General features: G+C 47.6%; 1 protein-coding gene across 3 annotated transcripts in view; it reads right to left on the bottom strand.

Moving 5' to 3' along the window:
* Positions 1 to 20,007, bottom strand: part of LOC138787271 (protein mono-ADP-ribosyltransferase PARP14-like) — a 93,447-nt gene that overhangs the window by 38,962 nt on the left and 34,478 nt on the right. For 2 of the 3 annotated variants that reach the window (XM_069964493.1, XM_069964495.1), the window contains exons 10-11: positions 15,466 to 15,645; positions 13,986 to 14,180 (exon numbers count right to left, since the gene is read on the bottom strand). In XM_069964493.1, the coding sequence (XP_069820594.1) occupies positions 13,986 to 14,180; positions 15,466 to 15,645 (375 nt within the window). The remainder of the gene's footprint in view (positions 1 to 13,985; positions 14,181 to 15,465; positions 15,646 to 20,007) is intronic. The other variant, XM_069964494.1, reaches the window with a different exon arrangement.

Here is a 20,007-nt window from a genome sequence, read left to right as displayed (position 1 = left end):
CAGATAGCAGCTGTGTGGGCAGCCAAGGTATCTGATGCAGCAGAGCTGTCTTAGTGTTATCTGATGTAGCAGAGCTGTCTTAGTGTTATCTGATGCAGCAGAGCTGTCTTAGTGTTATCTGATGCAGCAGAGCTGTCTTAGTGTTATCTGATGTAGCAGAGCTGTCTTAGTGTTATCTGATGCAGCAGAGCTGTCTTAGTGTTATCTGATGCAGCAGAGCTGTCTTAGTGTTATCTGATGCAGCAGAGCTGTCTTAGTGTTATCTGATGTAGCAGAGCTGTGTTAGTGATAGCTGATGTAGCAAAGCTGTCTTAGTGTTATCTGATGCAGCAGAGCTGTCTTAGTGTTATCTGATGCAGCAGAGCTGTCTTAGTGTTATCTGATGCAGCAGAGCTGTCTTAGTGTTATCTGATGTAGCAGAGCTGTCTTAGTGTTATCTGATGCAGCAGAGCTGTCTTAGTGATAGCTGATGCAGCAGAGCTGTCTTAGTGTTATCTGATGCAGCAGAGCTGTCTTAGTGTTATCTGATGTAGCAGAGCTGTCTTAGTGTTATCTGATGCAGCAGAGCTGCTTTAGTGATAGCTGATGCAGCAGAGCTGTCTTAGTGTTATCTGATGCAGCAGAGCTGTCTTAGTGTTATCTGATGTAGCAGAGCTGTCTTAGTGTTATCTGATGTAGCAGAGCTGTCTTAGTGTTATCTGATGTAGCAGAGCTGTCTTAGTGATAGCTGATGTAGCAGAGCTCTTAGTGATAGCTGATGCAGCAGAGCTGTCTTAGTGATAGCTGATGTAGCAGAGCTGTCTTAGTGATAGCTGATGTAGCAGAGCTGTCTTAATGATAGCTGATGTAGCAGAGCTGTCTTAGTGATATCGGATGTAGCAGAGCTGTCTTAGTGATATCGGATGTAGCAGAGCTGTCTTAGTGATAGCTGATGCAGCAGAGCTGTCTTCGTGATAGCTGATGTAGCAGAGCTGTCTTAGACAGATATCACTAACTTTATTTTTAACACAATAAAATAAAAATAGTCCAAAAATTGGTATCACTGTAATAGTGCAGGGGTATTATATTTCTACCACTGTATTTTGTTTTGTTTTTTTATACTTTACTAGGTATCGAACTGGTATTGAGTATCGAAATAAAAAAGTTAGTATCGGTATCGAACTCAAAATTCTGGTATTGTGACATCACTACATAGGAGTATGCTGGGAGTTGTTGTCCTACCACACAGAGCCACACAGGAGTATGCTGGGAGTTGTTGTCCCACCACACAGAGCCACATAGGTGTATGCTGGGAGTTGTTGTCCTACCACACAGAGCCACATAGGTGTATGCTGGGAGTTGTTGTCCTACCACACAGAGCCACATAGGAGTATGCTGGGAGTTGTTGTCCTACCACACAGAGCCACATAGGAGTATGCTGGGAGTTGTTGTCCTACCACACAGAGCCACAGAGGAGTATGCTGGGAGTTGTTGTCCTACCACACAGAGCCACATAGGAGTATGCTGGGAGTTGTTGTCCTACCACACAGAGCCACATAGGAGTATGCTGGGAGTTGTTGTCCTACCACACAGAGCCACATAGGAGTATGCTGGGAGATGTTGTCCTACCACACAGAACCACATAGGAGTATGCTGGGAGTTGTTGTCCTACCACACAGGGGCATGCTGGGAGATGTTGTCCTACCACACAGAGCACTAACACACACAGGGCACACACAAACTCCACTAACACACACAGACAGAGATATATAGATATACTCACAGTCACACTGCAGTAGTAGTGGAGGAAGTCTCTGCCCATGAGGAGAAGCAGGTAGAGCCGAGGATCACACTGCTGATGTCTCCGTCGGGGGAGGGGGCGGGGTTATGGGCCTCTGTGAGCTGGGAGACGCTGTGGGGGGCGGGGGATGGGGGGGCCAGGCTGCAGTCACATGTCCGGGGAGAAGAGCTTCCTCGGCTGCTGTGCTGAGGCAGGGGACGGATATATGGCCTCAGGGGGATGCAGGTGGCGCCCCCTTCCTGCCGGGAGTGCACAGCGCCCTGTGCGGCCGCACTGCTCGCACACCCCTAAGGCCGGCCCTGATGGGAGGGTATCTGACCACATGGGGCAAGTATCTGGCTACATGAGGAGGTATCTGACCACATGGGGAGGTATCTAACTACATGGGGCAGTTGTCTGGCTACATGGGGAGGTATCTGGCTACATGGGGCAGGTATCTGACTACATGGAGCAGGTAATCTGGCTACATGGGGGAAGTATCTGACTACATGAGGAGGTATCTGACTACATGAGGAGGTATCTGGCTACATGGGAGGGTATCTGGCTACATGGTGGAAGTATCTGACTAGATGGGGGAGGTATCTGGCTACATGGGGGAAGTATCTGACTACATGAGGAGGTATCTGACTACATGGGGGAGGTATCTGACTACATGGGGAGGTATCTCACTACATGGGGAGGTATCTCACTACATGGGGGAGGTATCTGACAACATGGGGGGAGGTATCTGACAACATGGGGGAGGTATCTGACTACATAGGGGGAGGTATCTGACTACATAGGGGGAGGTATCTGACTACATAGGGGGAGGTATCTGGCTACATGGGGAGGTATCTGGCTACATGGGAGAGGTATCTGACTACATGGGGGAGGTATCTGACTACATGGGGCAGGTATCTGGCTACATGGGGCAGGTATAATGGGAGAAGGTATCTGGCTGCAGGGGGACATACATATTAAGCTCCATGGGACAGATCTGGCAGTAAGAGGCATACCCAGCTTCTGAGGACAAATCTGGCTGGAAGAGACATATCTGGCTACAGGGGACATACCTGGCATCAAGAAACATATGTGACTGCAGGGGGCATAACTGGCTAAAGGGGACATATCTGGGTAGGGGCATATCCGGCTTCAGGGGGCATACCTGGCCATACCTAGCTGAAAGGGGTATATGTAAGTCTGCAGGGGATGTATTTGGCTGCAGGGAACATATCTGGCTCCAGGGGCATACCTAGCTGAAAGGGGCATATCATTACCTGTCTGTGCTCCAGCCTACTTCTGTGGCTCCTTAATGGTTGCTCAGCCAGTCAGTGCACTGTCCTGTCGCAGCCACTGATTGGCTGAGCAGCCGTTAGGGACCTGCAAGACTGAGAAGGAGGTGGGAGCGCGGGAAGGTAAGCAGGATCTGTTCAAGGCCCGGCGGCTAATGAATGTAATAGGCAGTGGCTACATTTTTACAGCGCAGAGCCATAGGCCAAAACAGTACAGAGTATGGCAGCATATTTCGCTGCGAAGCGTATGCATGAAACAACCCTAAGGCAATGTTTATAATCGATCACATCCTTGGGGGTACTCTGCTGGAGCATCTCGTCGCATGGGGGTACTTGGCCTAAAAAGGTTGAGAAACACTGGCCTAGAGCATCTCCCCGCCTCCCTTCACTGTCAGAACGCCCCTGGAGTGGATGGAGGGGGGAAGAGACTATATTGTATCCCGGTTTCGGGGTTTTAATGTTGAATGTACTATTGCTTTTTGTCAAATAAAGGTATTTATTATTATTGCATTTTTTGTATACACAGCTCAAAAAGATTTAACCCCTTAAAGACCGGACCAATTTCCATTTTTGTGTTTTCGCTTTTTCCTCCTTGTGCTTAAAAGGCCATAGCACTTGCATTTTGTCACCTAGAAACCCACATGAGCCCTTATTTTTTTGCACCACTAATTGTACTTTGCAATGACAGGCTGAATTTTTGCATAAAGTATACTGCAAAACCACAAAACCAGAAAAAAAATAAATGTGTGGTGAAATTGAAAAAAATTTTTTGTTATATATGTTTCTTAAGTCGGTAAGATTACAACGATATGTAACTTGTATAACTTTTATTTTATTTGATGGCTTTTAAAAAATTAAAACCTTTTTTAAAAAATATATGTTCCTTAAAACCGCTCTATTACCATGCTTATAGCGCTTTTATCCTTTGATCTATGGGGCTCTGTGAGGTGTCATTTTTTTTGCACTTTTTTCTATCGGTGCCTTGATTGCGCATATGCGACTTTTTGATTGCTTTTTATTACAATTTTTCTGAATTTGATGAAGCCAAAAATGCGCTATTTTGCACTTTGGAATTTTTTTGTGCTTACGTCGTTTACCGTGCGAGATCAGGAATGAAATAAATTAATAGTTTGGGCGATTACGCACTCGGCGATACAAAACATGTTTATTTATTTGTTTATTTTTATTTATAAAATGGGAAAAGGGGGGTGATTCAAACTTTTATTAGGGGAGGAGATTATTTATTAATAATAAAACATTTTCTTTTTTTTTACACTAATACTAGAAGTCCCCCTGGGGGACTTCTAGTATAGCCCTACTGATCTCTCATTGAGATCTATGCAGTACAGTTATACTGCATAGATCAATGATATCAGTGATCTATTGCTTTGGGCTGCTGCAGCAGAAAGCAATAGAGTGCCGAGCCGGGATCAGCGTCATTATGGCGTAATCCTGGCCACCTTGCTTAATTTAGGTAACAAGGACTAGGGCTTGTGTCAAGCCAATTTTTTTCATTTTCACACCACAAATGTGCCCGTCACCAGGGGGCCATATCCCCGCTGCAGATTCCCCTTGTTAGATTCCTTATGGGGTGTACTTTCCAGAATAGGGTCACTTGTGGGGGGTTTCTTCTGTCCTGGCAACACAAAGGCTTTGTAATTGCATCATAACAAGCCTCTAATGGGGGGGGCCATGCCTATTTAGTTGGGGAAAAGGGACAATTTTTAATTTATTTGGGGGTATTATGCCAATTATTATTTTATAACGTTGAAAATGACAGGTGTCCATCAAATTCAACCTGTGTTGATCCAGAGAATGGCAAAAAACCCTCGTGAGGCAGACGACAGTAGCCTCATCACAGGGAAAAAATTCCTTCCCGACTCCAAAATTGCAATCAGAATAATCCCCTGACCAACGTGACCCCTGAAATAGGAATAAGGGAAAGAATTTAGAAAATGTGTAACTCAAATGACGTGTGGTGCGCCTTGAAGTGCAGGAGAGTAACCTTAAAGTTAGAGGAACTGATCCGGATAGAGCAAAGTTGCTAAAAGCCTACATACTCTATCTTGCAGCGCAGGTGTAACCGGGTAATCCTGGCCACCTTGCTTAATTTAGGTAACAAGGACTGGGGCTTGTGTCACCGTGTTAGGATGGGTCACCTGACACTGCAGGGCAATAGGTGGTATCACGACAGAGGTCAAAACACGGGCACAAGTATACCTCTACTCTAAAGTTCTCTCAAGTATTCTACTTCTTCTTCTTCTAAAGTTCCGGCTGAGCACAGTACTAAATTGGGTTGGGACTCGCAAGGCAAACTCCACTCCACTACTCTGAACTCTCAAGACAAACTCCTCTTCTGTACTCTGTACTTGCTCTACTTCTCAGCACGCAACCAAGTCAGCACTGCTATCTTTCCTCTAAAGCTTTTAGCACAGATTTGTACAGTCAAGTTAAAAGTCATTTGTCAACTTGTATGCCAAAACATTCCTTCAGTAAAGAAGAGTTTATTTATGATAGCGGAACTCAGTGTGTATTGCTCCAGCACCTACACAGTAGTTACGCCATCCTTGGGTCATCTCCCTTTTCTGTAGGTGGCGGTACCAATAGTCCGGGTGGGTCATAGCTCCACTCCAGACCACCATGATAAGTACCCAAGGGACCCCTCACAGCACAGGGGAAAGGGTATAGCCAGCCATTCTAAAATAAAAGGAGGTGTACTTCCATACCTGTGTGCCCAAACGGCACTGGCATCACGACAACCTACCATCTGGCTGAGCTATACTCCGACCAACCACCACAGTAGTGGCGTCACACAGCAACATCTGGCAAGTGACCAGTCGACCAGCTCACACCACACTAGATCTCAATGAATGAAATATTTCAGTCGTAAATCTTTATTGATTACATAATGGAATGCATTGAGAACAATAAAACATAAAAGTGTTCAATGTATATCAATATTAATATCTCATGGAGGTCTGGATTTGGAATAAAGCTCAAAATCAAAGTGGAGAATCAAATTGCAGGCTGATCAAACTTCAGTAAAAACCCCCCAAGACAAGGAAATGAGGCTCAGTAGTATTTGTGGCCTACACATACCTGTATAGCCTACTTACAACACCTGTGCATGCTTCTGATGAAGTGTGTTCTGTCCCCACATGCGGCGAGTGAAGGTTTATCTGACTAGTGGGCCTGACTGGAGATTTCCTACCTTGTATTCCAGCATATGAGGCAGACAGGAACCAGAATAAGCGTCAGGTAGAGTAGAAAGTTGAGCAGAACGTAGTTTAATAACTTCACATACAGCTTAGTCACAGATGCAGTATAGTAGTTATATTGTGCTGTTGCTGCTTTCCTAGAAGATACCTTGCTGACACTTGTAATTTCTGGTCAGAAAATTATGACTCTGATAAGCCCAAGCAAGCACTACTTCTCCAGTCAGAAGCAGGATGAAGAATGCCTGCTACAGGAAGTGACGTGGAGACTGGGCTATAAGACACACCCACTAAGGGACAAACCAAAAAATGCGAAAATGGAGGGGAGTCTAAACTCTTGGCCAGCAGATGGCAGCACAACAAGAATACATGTAATGAATACAACAAGGAATGAATGTAAACAATGCAGTTATAAAAACATCTGAATAACATACAGATAAGTGAGGAGAACAGCACACTCCCCGTCTGAAATTCCCATAGGGGGATTTCACTATAAACTAATTTCTATGAAATATAGTGCAAACCTGAAACAAAACATGTTAATATGCAATATAAACAGTGAGATAATCCTGTTTCATAACTGAGGAATAAAGTTCTTTAAAGAAAGTTCAGTCCTGTTCATCCGCCAGGAACATCCTCAACAGGCAATATCAGGATCAGTTCGTTGATAGGCCTTGCAAACGTTTTGGTCTCACCCTTCCTGGAGATCTTCAACTCCACCTTCCGGATCTTGCCATCCTTGCTGGGAAGAACTTTTGTAACTAGTCCCATAGGCCAGTCCATCCTTTCGGTTTGTTGTTCCTTCATCAATACGAGGTCTCCTTTTTTCAAGTTTGGTTTCTGGTGTTGCCATTTTCTTCTTCCTTGAAGAATCACAAGATACTCCTTTCGCCATCTGTTCCAGAAGTAATCCGCTAAGTGTTGTACACGTTTCCACTGTTTTTGGTAGATGTTTCCATGAGTGTACTCTCTACTTGGCGTCAGTTGATTCCCAGTTTTCTGGGTGAGAAGAGTAGCTGGAGTCAGTATAGCTGGTGCTTCAGGATCCATTGATACTGGAACAAGGGGTCTTGAGTTGATGATGGCGGAAACCTCAGCGAGAAGAGTAACCAGAGTCTCATGTGTGAGTCTTGAAGAATTCACATCCATAAGCATAGAGTTCAAGATGCTGCGTGAGATCCCGATCATCCTTTTCCAGGCGCCTCCCATGTGGGAACTATGAGGAGGATTGAAAATCCAGGTGCAACCCTTCTCTGCCAGCTGATCTTGGATGGGCTTGGTGCCAATATTCAGTTCTTTCCCCTTGCTGGCAGTAAGTGAGGCTTTGACATAGCATTTTGGGATGTGGATCTGATCCAAAGCATACAAAGATTGCTTCCAGGCTTCCCACTTTTGCTCCTTATCAGAAGGAAGGGGGGCATCCCAATCCTTGATGGTTTCAGAAAGCTGTCTCAGTAGGGATTTACCTTGTATGGTGATGGGCGCTACAAATCCCAGTGGATCGTATAGGCTGTTCACAACTGACAGGACACCACGTTTTGTAAAGGGTTTGTCTGCACGACTTACTTGAAAGCCAAAGGAGTCGGCGGACAGATCCCACCTCAGGCCTAAGCTTCTTTGCACTGGTGGATCGTCTTGACCCAGGTTTATGTCCTTGAATCCAGGAGCATGATCATCTGACTCGAAGGCTCTCATGACAGCCAGGCTGTTTGAAGCGATTTTGTGTAGCCGTAGTTTGGCTTGGTACAGCATGTTTTGAGTCCTTTTAAGTAAATCAATTGCCTCTTCTTCAGTAGGTAATGATTTGAGTCCATCATCTACATAAAAGTCTTTTTCTACAAAGTCTCTGGCATCCTTTCCATACTGGGACTCTCCCTCTTTGGCGGTTCTGCGAAGGCCATAAGTCGCTACAGCAGGTGAAGGGCTGTTCCCAAATACATGTACCCTCATGCGGTACTCCATCATCTCCTTGGTGGTGTCATTGTCCTTGTACCACAGAAATCTGAGGAAGTTCCTGTGGTCCTCTCTGACTATGAAGCAGTGGAACATCTGTTCAATATCAGCGGTGATGGCAACAGGCTCTTTTCTGAACCTCATCAAGACTCCGACAAGGTTATTTGTCAGATTGGGACCTGTGAGAAGGACGTCATTAAGAGACACACCTTGATGTTTGGCGCTTGAGTCAAATACAACCCTAATTTGATTAGGTTTTCTGGGATGGTATACTCCGAACGAAGGTAAGTACCAGCACTCCTCGTTCTTCTTCAAAGATGGAGCTGGTTCTGCATGGTTGTTCCGGAATATTCTTTCCATAAACGTGACAACGTGTTCTCTCATTTCAGGCTTGCTGTTTAGGGAACGCTGAAGAGAGTTAAATCTTTGCAAAGCTTGTTCCCGGTTGTTTGGGAGTCTTACCCTGGAAGCTCTGAACGGTAGTGGAGAAACCCAGTGATTGGTTTCCTCCTTAGAGAATTCACTGTCCATTATCTTGACAAAGTCTCTGTCCTCTACTGACAAGGCTACTTTATCGTCATCCTTCGTTGTGAGGAACACTGATCTCCCCAAGTTGTCAGCATAGGGGGAGGGAATGACGTCAGGGCACGGCTTGATGCAAGATGTGCGTCCGTCCCTGTGCACGTAAGTCTTAAAGGAGTCAATTCCTGATTGATCCAAGCATACATTCCCAATGATTACCCATCCCAAGTCCAGTCTCTGGGCGTATGGGGCATAGTCAGGACCGTTACACTGCTGACGCACTTTGTGTACCCTTAGATTGTCTCTGCCAAGCAGGAGTAGAATTTCAGCGTCCATATCCAAGGGTGGGATAACACTGGTCAGGTGCCTTAGGTGTGGTTGGTGAAATGCAGCTTCTGGGGTAGGAATCTCATCCCTGTGATCAGGTATTTGGTCACATTCAATCAGTGTAGGTAAGGGTATCTCTGTGTCTCCATTGATGGGAGAAGCGATGAATCCCTGTGCTCTTCTGCCACAAGTCTCTATGCTGCCTGAGCAGGTGTTTAAGGTATAGGGTTTTGTGGGTCCCTCGATCCCAAAGGCTTCAAAGAATTTAGGTCCGGCTAGGGACCGGTTGCTCTGGTCATCAATGATTGCATACATTTTTAGAGCCTTTTTTGGTTGTCCTTCTGGGTAAACCTTGATCAGACATATTCTGGCACAACATTTGTCCCTTTGGCTCTCCCCACATACCTCCGAGCATGAACAGGAAACATCAGTAGTAGAGTTAGCACGATTCTGAGGCTCCCCGCCATGGCTTGTAGTGGGAATACTGGTAACTGCAGCCGATGAATCGCTGGTGAGTGGGGTTAGGTGCATAACCGTGACATGTCTGTCGCTGTGACACTCCTCACACTTAATGGCAGATTTACAGTCCTTAGCCATATGCTCCAATGAGGCGCAGCATCTGAAACATACTCCTAGCTCAGTGAGGATTTTCTTGCGTTCCTGTATGGGTTTGGACCTGAAGCCTCTGCATTTGTTTAGTGAGTGAGGTTTTTTATGAATGGGACATTCACGATTAAAGGACTTGTCTCTTGATGAGTTAGTTTGGTGTTTACCCGTGGATGCTGCAGGTGGTGGCAGGTTAGTCTTTCTAACACTCGCACAGTTCTTAAAGTCTCTGTGTTTCTGTGTGACACCTTCATACCTTGATGATGATGCAGCTGGAATGTTGAGCTCCAGGAAGTCAAGACTGGGGTCATTCCTCATCTGGGCCTGTTCATCGATGAACCTGGAGAAGTGGATGAATGGTGGAAAGGTGACATCATGTGCTCTCTTATATCTTGAGACTGATGTTGCCCACTTCTCCTGCAAACTGTATGGCAGCTTTGTGACGATTGGGTTTACCCCATGGGCGCTATCCAGATAGCATAGTCCAGATAGACGAGGATCTCTTTTAGCAAGTTCCAGTTCCATGAGCAGATCACTCAAGTCCTGAAGCTTGTGGACTTCCTTCAGATTAATCTTTGGGATATTCTGCAGTCTCTTGAACAGGGCTTTCTCTATTGCTTCGGCACTGCCAAAGGTACGTTCAAGTCTCTGCCAGGCAGCGGCAAGACCTGCTTCAGCTTGTCCCACATAGACAGTCCTTAAGCTCTTGATACGATTTGTAGAGCCAGGGCCCAGCCATTTGACCATGAGATCAAGCTCCTGCTCTGCGGTAAGGTTGAGGTTGGCGATGGCAGCTTTGAAGGTCGCTTTCCAGGCTCTGTAGCTCTCTGCGCGGTCGTCAAATTTGGAGAGACTGGTGTTGATCAGCTCCCTGCTAACCATGTACCTTGCGAACTCAGATATATCTGTTTTCTCACTTCTTGTTGCCGTGTCGACTCGTTGTACCCCTTGGGCGTATGGGTTGGTTGGCGTGAAAGGGTGAGATGTTCCAGGGTAGAATGATGTTGCTGCAGGGTTGAGCTGTGGTTTAGCCTCTATAAGTTCTGACGACCGCTGCTTGTGCTGTGCGACTACGCCAGAAAACACTCGGTAACCATCTTCCTGTGATAGTTGTCCTTGAGAAGGCACATCTGGGTGATGATCATCAGTTTGTGCGGGTGCTATAGGTGGCACCGTAGCTGCAGGTAGAGCTGACTTGGAGATTTCAGTGTTGTCAGCTTGAATGGTGCTAGAAATAGTCGGGGCTGCAGGTAACTGATTCAGCACATAGTCATTGGTGCGATCGACAGGATTGTCTGTTTCTTGTGGCAAGCAAACTGGATCGAGACCTTGGCTCATTGCTTGCTCAAGTACTTTTACTTTGGCCAATGCAATTTCCTCTTCCATCTCTGTTTGTAGGATCTTTATCTGAGCCTCTGCTTCTGCACTCTCTTTTTTAGCCTTAGCTTCGGCCATTACTTCCTTCTCTCTGAAGGCACGCCTTATTTTGGATTGTTCTGCATCTATGCGGGCCTCTAGTATCCTGTCGCTCAGGAGTGAGCTTCTTGAGCACGAGGATCTGTATGACCGTGATGAACGTTTAGATGAATTTGATTTGTGCGATCTAGTCTCTTGTAGATGAGAGATACGGAGCTCCGCTTTATCTTTAGCATTCTGCACCATGGCATCTCTTTCTATTTCTGATGATTCTGCCTTGATCAGCTCTGTTAAGGCTTCATCAATATTAGAGGCTTTTAAGAAGGTGATATACTTTGCAAACAGTCTCTTATATCTTTCATGCTCTGTATTCAGCCGTGCGACAGCATCTTGTTGACTCTCGGCATCACCCTTGAAGGATTGAAAACTTGCCATGAGGGAGGTAACTCGTTTCCATCTCTCTTCCAGGTCATCACAGAGCTCATTTTTTGCAGTATGATAATTCTCAATTACTTTTAGTGTTGGTTTGAGAGAGCGTCTTGGTCGGACAACTTGGTCTGTTGAAAGTGTGAGTTCTGCTTCCTGCTGTTCCAAATCGTCACTATCAGCTTGTCTTTGCTGTGTTTTATCACTGGGGAGTTGCTCGGGATGCTTTTCGGCCATTTTGATTTAAAGTGTACTGTCTCTTTAAGAAAATTAACTTTGGAATTGGGGTCTGAAAATCGCAGCACAGCTTCTTTAGGACACCCCGATATGATTCCCAGCGTTATTTGAGTGATTTGTGGGGTTTTCAAGTCTGGGTGGCCAGACCAACGGGAGGTAGTATGCAGCAAGTCTCTTAGGAGGGGTATGGTCAGAGGGAGCTTCACACACAAATCTGTCCTTCTACTGAGTGATGAAAGGTTCATGTAAGATATGAGAAACAGCTTGGGGTGCTTTGTGGAAGACTTCTATGCAGGTGTAGAATACAGCAGACACACACTGTGCTTGTCCTGAGGCCTGACCAGACGTGCTGTCTCAGATTAGCTGACCATGTGCTTGTTGCTATGGAGACCTCTGACTGGTCTGGGTTACAGGCAATTTCTAGCTGTGATTTGGGGCTTTTTAAGTGAATCTTCTGACTGTTCTGTCCCCACATGCGGCGAGTGAAGGTTTATCTGACTAGTGGGCCTGACTGGAGATTTCCTACCTTGTATTCCAGCATATGAGGCAGACAGGAACCAGAATAAGCGTCAGGTAGAGTAGAAAGTTGAGCAGAACGTAGTTTAATAACGTCACATACAGCTTAGTCACAGATGCAGTATAGTAGTTATATTGTGCTGTTGCTGCTTTCCTAGAAGATACCTTGCTGACACTTGTAATTTCTGGTCAGAAGATTATGACTCTGATAAGCCCAAGCAAGCACTACTTCTCCAGTCAGAAGCAGGATGAAGAATGCCTGCTACAGGAAGTGACGTGGAGACTGGGCTATAAGACACACCCACTAAGGGACAAACCAAAAAATGCGAAAATGGAGGGGAGTCTAAACTCTTGGCCAGCAGATGGCAGCACAACAAGAATACATGTAATGAATACAACAAGGAATGAATGTAAACAATGCAGTTATAAAAACATCTGAATAACATACAGATAAGTGAGGAGAACAGCACAAAGTGACAAATGTTCTCCTGAGGGATCTCCTTCCAGACCTGAATTAAAGCATCAGTCAACTCCTGGACAGTCTGTGGTATAACATAGTGTTGGTAGATGGAGCGAGACATAATGTCCGAGATGTGCTTTACTTGATTCAGGTATAGGGAACGGGTGGGCCAGTCCATAGCATCAATGCCTTCATCTTGCAGGAACTTCTGACACATTTCAGACAGATGACGCCTAGCATTGTCATGCATTAGAAGGAACCCAGGGTCCACTGCACCTGTGACCCAATGGGATTGAGGATATCATCCCGGTACCTAATGGCAGTAAGGGTACCTTTGGCTAGTATAAGGAGGGCAGTAAAATGCCTCCCTTCACCATAACTGACCCACTGCCAAACTGATCATGCTGGAGGATGTTGCAGACAGCAGACCGCTCTCCATGGCATATCCGGACTCTGTCATGTCGTCACATGTGCTCAGTGTGAACTTGCTCTCATTTGTGAAGAGCAAAGGGCACCAATGTTGAATTTGCCAAGCTTGGTGTTCTCTGGCAAATGCCAATTTCTCTGCACAGTGTTGGGCTCTAAGCACAACACTGACTTTTGGACATCGGGTCCTCATACCACACTAACTGAGACTGACAGTTTGAGCAGACACATGGATATTAGTGGCCACTGGAGGTCATTATGCAGGGCTCTAGCACTGTTCCTCTTCCTCCCTGCACAAAGGAGATGGTAGCGGTCCTGATGCTGGGTTGTGGCCCTTTTACGGCCCCCTCCATGTCTCCAGGTGCACCGGCCTGTCTCCTGGTATCTGCTACATGCTCTAGACACTGTGCTGACAGATACACCTAACCATCTTGCTACAGCTTGCACTGATGTGCCATCCTGGATGAGCTGCACTACCTGAGCAATATGAATTTTAGACACTGCTTCATGCTACCTCTAGGCCTGAGAGCAATGACAAAATGCAAAAGTGACCAAAACAACATCCAAAAACAGAGAAATGGTCTGTGGTCACCACCTGCAGAATTATTCCTTTATAGGGGTTGTCCTGCTCATTTATCATTTCTACCTGTTGTCTGTTCCATTGGCACAACAGCAGGAGAAAATGATTCACGATCAGTGTTGCTTCATAACTAGACAGGTTGATTTTACATAAGTGTAATTGACTTGTAGTTACTGTACATTGTGTTGTCTAAGTGTTCCCTTTATTTTTTTGAGTATACATATGTATATATAGTAAAATAAAAACTGACCTGATGGATTCCAGGATAATTCCTGCACAGGTCTGGACAACTTTTTCAGTTCTGCACAGAAAATGTAGAAGATAGAGGGCCGAAATACAACCAGACGGACAGAGGTCAAACTAGTCATGTTTCTAGTCTTGGAAAGTGTCGATATAGCATCCACCATAACATGGGCCACAGTTTCTGGATCAAATTTGCATTCACCTGCATAGGAAAAAGGTTACTTCTTAGGATATTAAGAGACTGTGCGGATTTTGAACATAATCATGGCTGCCCCCACACAAAGTTCCTGTCAGCTGCCCAGTGTAAACCACTTCTGTAACTGTGTGAGGCAGGGCAGCGTCAGGACCAGTAATAATTCACACTTAGGTCTCCTGTGTCTTCTGTAAGCAGTGCCTCAGGGGTTATCAGCAGAGGTCAGGGAGAGTGAAATCCCACTGGTCGGAACATACATAACCTGCTCCACGTTTCAGCTTGCTTTGGGCGCTCCTGGCGTCTGGACGTCCCGCTCAGCCAATCAGTGGCTACGGCTGGGCAGCGCATTGATTGGCTCAGTGGGAAGTCCAGCTGGGAAAATGACAGGCAAGGGATCCGCTGCGAATTCGCTGCATGAAATCCGCTGCAGACCCGCTGTGTGTGAATGTAGCCTTATGTAACAAAACAAAGACTGCCTGGTCTTACTTTGCTGCTTAGGCTAGGTTCACACTGCGTTTTTAGCATCCGTTTAACGGATCAGTTTTTTGCAAAAAACGGATTGCAAAAAACGGATGCATTTGTGTGCATCCGTTTTTGATCCGTTTTTCCATTGACTTGCATTATAAAAAAAAAACGGATCAAAACGGATGCGTTTTTTTTTACGCACAATAAAGTACTGTTGACACTACTTTTTTGACCGCTAAAAAAAACGGATCCGTTAAACGGATGCTGAAAACGCAGTGTGAACCTACCCTTACTATTATTCATATCCTCAGGATTTTCTATATATGTCCAGTTGTTACAGGTTTCATCTGGGACCAGTACTAAACTTCAGATCCCTGGGTAAACCTGCCTCAGCTGCTTCCTAACCACCTCTATGGACCACACCCAGTCCAGAGCTCCCTGCCCATCTTCCAATCCCTGTTATCCCTACCGATTCCCCGCCATTTTGTTCCCCCATGGAGCACCCTACTCCCCCCCCCCCCCAAAAAAATAAAAAAAAAATAAAAAACATCTCCACGCTTCCTCCTCAATAGCATGCGTAATACGGCATTAAGGCCACATAAACTTGAAGCCTGCCCTGACCAACCCCAAACACAGCTAAAGCTGTACAACGGGACAGGCCTCGGGAGAACTGACAGCGGTGGAAGGTAGGGAGGTTAAGTATAGCTTTCTTTATGTTTTCCAACCAGCTCACTACATTTTTTAACAAACTGAAATATCCTTTTAATAAAGAGGGGAACTGGAATCAGAGGAGAGAATTCCACCCTCAAGTAGTCACATACACACTTACCTGTGCCAATGGCTGGAATTGCCACAGAATGTAGACCCACGTCCTCACACTTCATTATAATTTCCTTTACAAGAACAGATATGTTACCCACATCTTGCTTACAATTACAGTGCATAATGTATTTACATTTTAAATTCCCAGATCCGGCTTCTGTCATAACCACTTTTTCTTTAAAAGCACCTTAGAAGAATATAAAAATAGAAATAAGCCATTTGCATACTTCATCTGCAAACTTCAGATCTCTGCATGTAGGCGATTGTTTATACCAAGATTTGGTCGTCCGTTACAAGAAGTGACCCGAATTTAGTCACTAGTTTACTACATTTGGGCCATTAAAGTAAATAAGGTCCATTTATGCACCATAGGCAGCCAATGTATGCATGCAACAGAAAGTCAAACAGTGGTGTGAGTCCTCCCTAAGATAAGAACTTACAGAGTTTCCCTTAAAGGAGAACTCTGGCCAGACCCATTTTTTAGCAAGTGCTGTTGAAGGTAAAAGAAATGAAGTGCTCTTACCTCTCCCGCTCCAGCGCTGGTTGCCGCGTACCAGTGCTCTGGTCCCCAGGTCCCTGGCCGCTCCCTGGTCTGAGTGGGGACCCGGGTCATGACATGTGAGGTCCACTCAGCCAGACAGCAACCAAAGCGGGACCCCACTACAGGTGCTGACTGGCTGAGCAGACCTCACATATCACGACCCTGGTCCCTGCTCAGGCCAGGAAGCAGCCAGGGACAGGAGCTACAGGAGGGAGCCACCAGTGCTGGAGCGGGGGAGGTAACAACACTTTATTTATTTTCTTCTGCCTCTTTTCTTCGTCTTCTCACTTGCTAAAAAAAATGGGTCTGGCCGGAGTTCTCCTTTAAAGAATGTCTTCATTTTCTTGACAAGGATGTGCACTTAGTTGTTGCAAATACAGAATAGTAAAGTAGGCTTCATAGTCTCAGAATGCATTTAAAGGCACATTACATGAAAATTGTAAACTTGACTAAACTAAGATGACAATGTCAGGGTTAAAGTCTCCTGTGCTCCAGGCAGCAGCCCTACTTGCTGAGCTACTGAGCTTGCTGGAAAGCGGCTGTGATGAACTCTTCACCTAGGTCCTTGTCTAGTAAGATTCTACCCTTGATTGGCTCCACCCCTGGACTTTCCATATAACCCATCTAGAATAATCAGTTAGAGTAAAATATCTATAAGGATGAAACACCATAAAGCTTTTATGATATGATGGAGGCCCAGGTTTACCCCTGTATGAGTGGAGAGTCTTCTTTAAGGGCCAGTTCACATGGAGTAAAAGCGGCAGAATTCTGCGGAGGAACTCTCCACCACGGAATCCCGCCTGTCTCATTGTCATACAGTCTGTCTATAGGAGGGCTCGTGTGCCTCCGCTCTCCACGCCCAAAGAATTGACAATGTAAATTTTTTGAGTGGAGAGGAACTCTCCACCGCAGAATTCCGCCATTTTTACTCTGTGTGAACTGGCCCTAAGACTTAGGTATGTAAGTGTTTGCTGCCAAATACAACAAGCCTTTTTATGCATCTGTTAATTAGATCAAAAGACATGCAAAAAGACAAAAACAAAGTGGCGCTTTCTATTGATACATGTCACGGCCGCGGCGGCGTCCCCGTGTTCCGGGCCACCGCCGCGACCTCCTCCTGCCCCATGCAGCCGCTGGCGTCCCTGTGCAGGGACCCGGCGCTGCTGCTAGTTCGGCCCCTGGGGGCGCCTCACCTCTCCTCCGCTCCTGTCTCCGTCTGTGCCGGCCGGCGCGCGCGTCCCCGCCTCCTAGGGCGCGCGCGCCGGCTGTCTCAGATTTAAAGGGCCAGTCCGCCCTTAATTGGTTAATTGCACCTATCACTCCCTATAAATTCCAGCATGCCCTGTCCCTTGGGTTGGAGCCTCTACATGCTTCCCATAGCGTTTGCCCCAGCTCCCTGTTGTTCCTGATTCCTGTCCGCTACCTGGTCCCTAGTCCTTGTTCCTGATTCCTGTCCGCTACCTGGTCCCTACTCCTTGTTCCTGGTTCCTGCTTCCCCGTTACACTTTAGTTCCTGTGTTCAGCCTGTCACCTGCGGTCTCGCCTACAGACCTCTGCCAGTACCATCTCCTGCCTACTGCTCCTGCCACGCCTCGCCTGCCGTCACCAGCAACCAAGCCAGGGGTAGCGACCTGGGGGTCGCCTGCCGCAGCAAGTCCATCCCGACTTGCGGCGGGCTCTGGTGAAAACCAGCGGCCCCTTAGACTCCGCTCCCTGGTGAGGTTAGTGCCATCGCTGGTGACGGTCCAGTGGATCCACTACTCCAGGCGTTACAGTAGGCTCCCACCATGGATCCCGGCGAGGTGCCTGATATCCGTGACATAGCCCGAGTGGTCGCCCTACAGGCGCAACAAATCCAGCAACAGTCGCAGCAGATCCAGCAACTCACTGCCGCCTTACAGCAGCATACTACAGCCCAGAGCACACCACCTCCTGCTGCTTTTTCTACACTTCGACTGGCTCTCCCAAGCAAATACGCTGGTGACTCCAAGTTGTGCAGAGGATTCCTGACTCAGTGCACCATGCATATTGAACTTTTAAGTAGTCAGTTTGCCACCGAGCGCTCTAAAGTGGCTTTCATTATCAGCCTATTGGAAGGAAGAGCTCTGGCCTGGGCCACACCACTGTGGGACCGTGATGATCCTGTGGCTGCTAATCTCCGAATTTTCCTGGCCGAGTTCCGCTCTGTCTTTGAGGAACCTGCCCGTGCCTCTTCAGCTGAAACTGCTCTCCTCAACCTCTCTCAAGGGAGCTCCTCTGTTGGTGACTACGCCATCCAGTTCCGCACCCTGGCGGCAGAATTAGACTGGAATGAGGCCGCTCTAATAGCCACCTTCAAGAGGGGTCTGTCCAGTCGGGTGAGAGACGTGCTTTCCGCCCGAGACCTACCTACCTCCCTGAACGAACTCATCCTACTGGCCACCAGGGTCGATACTCGTTTTTCTGAGAGGGAGGAGGAGGTCTGGCATGAACGGCGACTAGGCCTGTCCCGTCGCCATCACCAGCTGGCGCCGGTCTTCCAGTATCCTGACGTTCCGGAGTCCCAGTCGACTCCTGAGATTCCTATGCAGGTGGAACGGGCTCACCTGATGCCTGATGAAAGATTTCGTCGTCTGGAGCTGAATCTCTGCCTCTACTGCGGTGGTTCGGATCACTTTCGGCTGAGATGTCCCCAACGCCCTCAAGCGTCCGGGAAACTCCAGCACCTAGGTCCGGTGGGAGAGGACTCCCTGAGTGTGAATGCCACCTCTCCATGTTTGTCAGTGCCAGTTTCCATCCAGACACCCTCAGGACAAACTCACCAAACAACTGCCTTTCTCGATTCTGGGTCAGCAGGCAATTTTATTGCAGCTACATTGGTCCAGAGATGGCGGCTACCCGTGACACCACTAGCCAGACCCCTGTCTATCTCCTCGGTCACGGGCGAGATTCTTACCGACCATGTGCACTACCAGACCGCACCTCTAGTCCTCCAGGTGGGCACTTCACATCTGGAAAAGATCTCCTTCTATGTCCTGCCCCATTCTTCTTCCACCATCCTCCTGGGACTCCCTTGGCTGCAATTACATGCCCCTAAACTGGACTGGAGAACCGGGAAGATTCTCAGTTGGGGTCAGGACTGTTCCAACCAGTGTCTGAGGTCACCTCAGCCCAAGCATTCTATGTTGTCACCCGAGCCCGCCAAGCCTTTGTCCGGCCTACCGGCAGAATACCAAGATTTGCCTGATGCCGCCTTCTGCAGGCAAGAAAGAGGGGGAGGCCAAAGGGGGGGGGTACTGTCACGGCCGCGGCGGCGTCCCCGTGTTCCGGGCCACCGCCGCGACCTCCTCCTGCCCCATGCAGCCGCCGGCGTCCCTGTGCAGGGACCCGGCGCTGCTGCTAGTTCGGCCCCTGGGGGCGTCTCACCTCTCCTCTGCTCCTGTCTCCGTCTGTGCCGGCCGGCGCGCGCGTCCCCGCCTCCTAGGGCGCGTGCGCGCCGGCTGTCTCAGATTTAAAGGGCCAGTCCGCCCTTAATTGGTTAATTGCACCTATAACTCCCTATAAATTCCAGCATGCCCTGTCCCTTGGGTTGGAGCCTCTACATGCTTCCCATAGCGTTTGCCCCAGCTCCCTGTTGTTCCTGATTCCTGTCCGCTACCTGGTCCCTAGTCCTTGTTCCTGATTCCTGTCCGCTACCTGGTCCCTACTCCTTGTTCCTGGTTCCTGCTTCCCCGTTACACTTTAGTTCCTGTGTTCAGCCTGTCACCTGCGGTCTCGCCTACAGACCTCTGCCAGTACCATCTCCTGCCTACTGCTCCTGCCACGCCTCGCCTGCCGTCACCAGCAACCAAGCCAGGGGTAGCGACCTGGGGGTCGCCTGCCGCAGCAAGTCCATCCCGCCTTGCGGCGGGCTCTGGTGAAAACCAGCGGCCCCTTAGACTCCGCTCCCTGGTGAGGTTAGTGCCATCGCTGGTGACGGTCCAGTGGATCCACTACTCCAGGCGTTACAATACACAACACCTTTTGGCA

This window comes from Dendropsophus ebraccatus, chromosome 3 (genome assembly GCF_027789765.1).
Source record: "Dendropsophus ebraccatus isolate aDenEbr1 chromosome 3, aDenEbr1.pat, whole genome shotgun sequence".
NCBI lineage: Eukaryota > Metazoa > Chordata > Amphibia > Anura > Hylidae > Dendropsophus > Dendropsophus ebraccatus.
The sequence above is the reverse complement of the archived record's forward strand: the minus strand, read 5'-3'. Positions and strand labels throughout refer to the sequence as shown.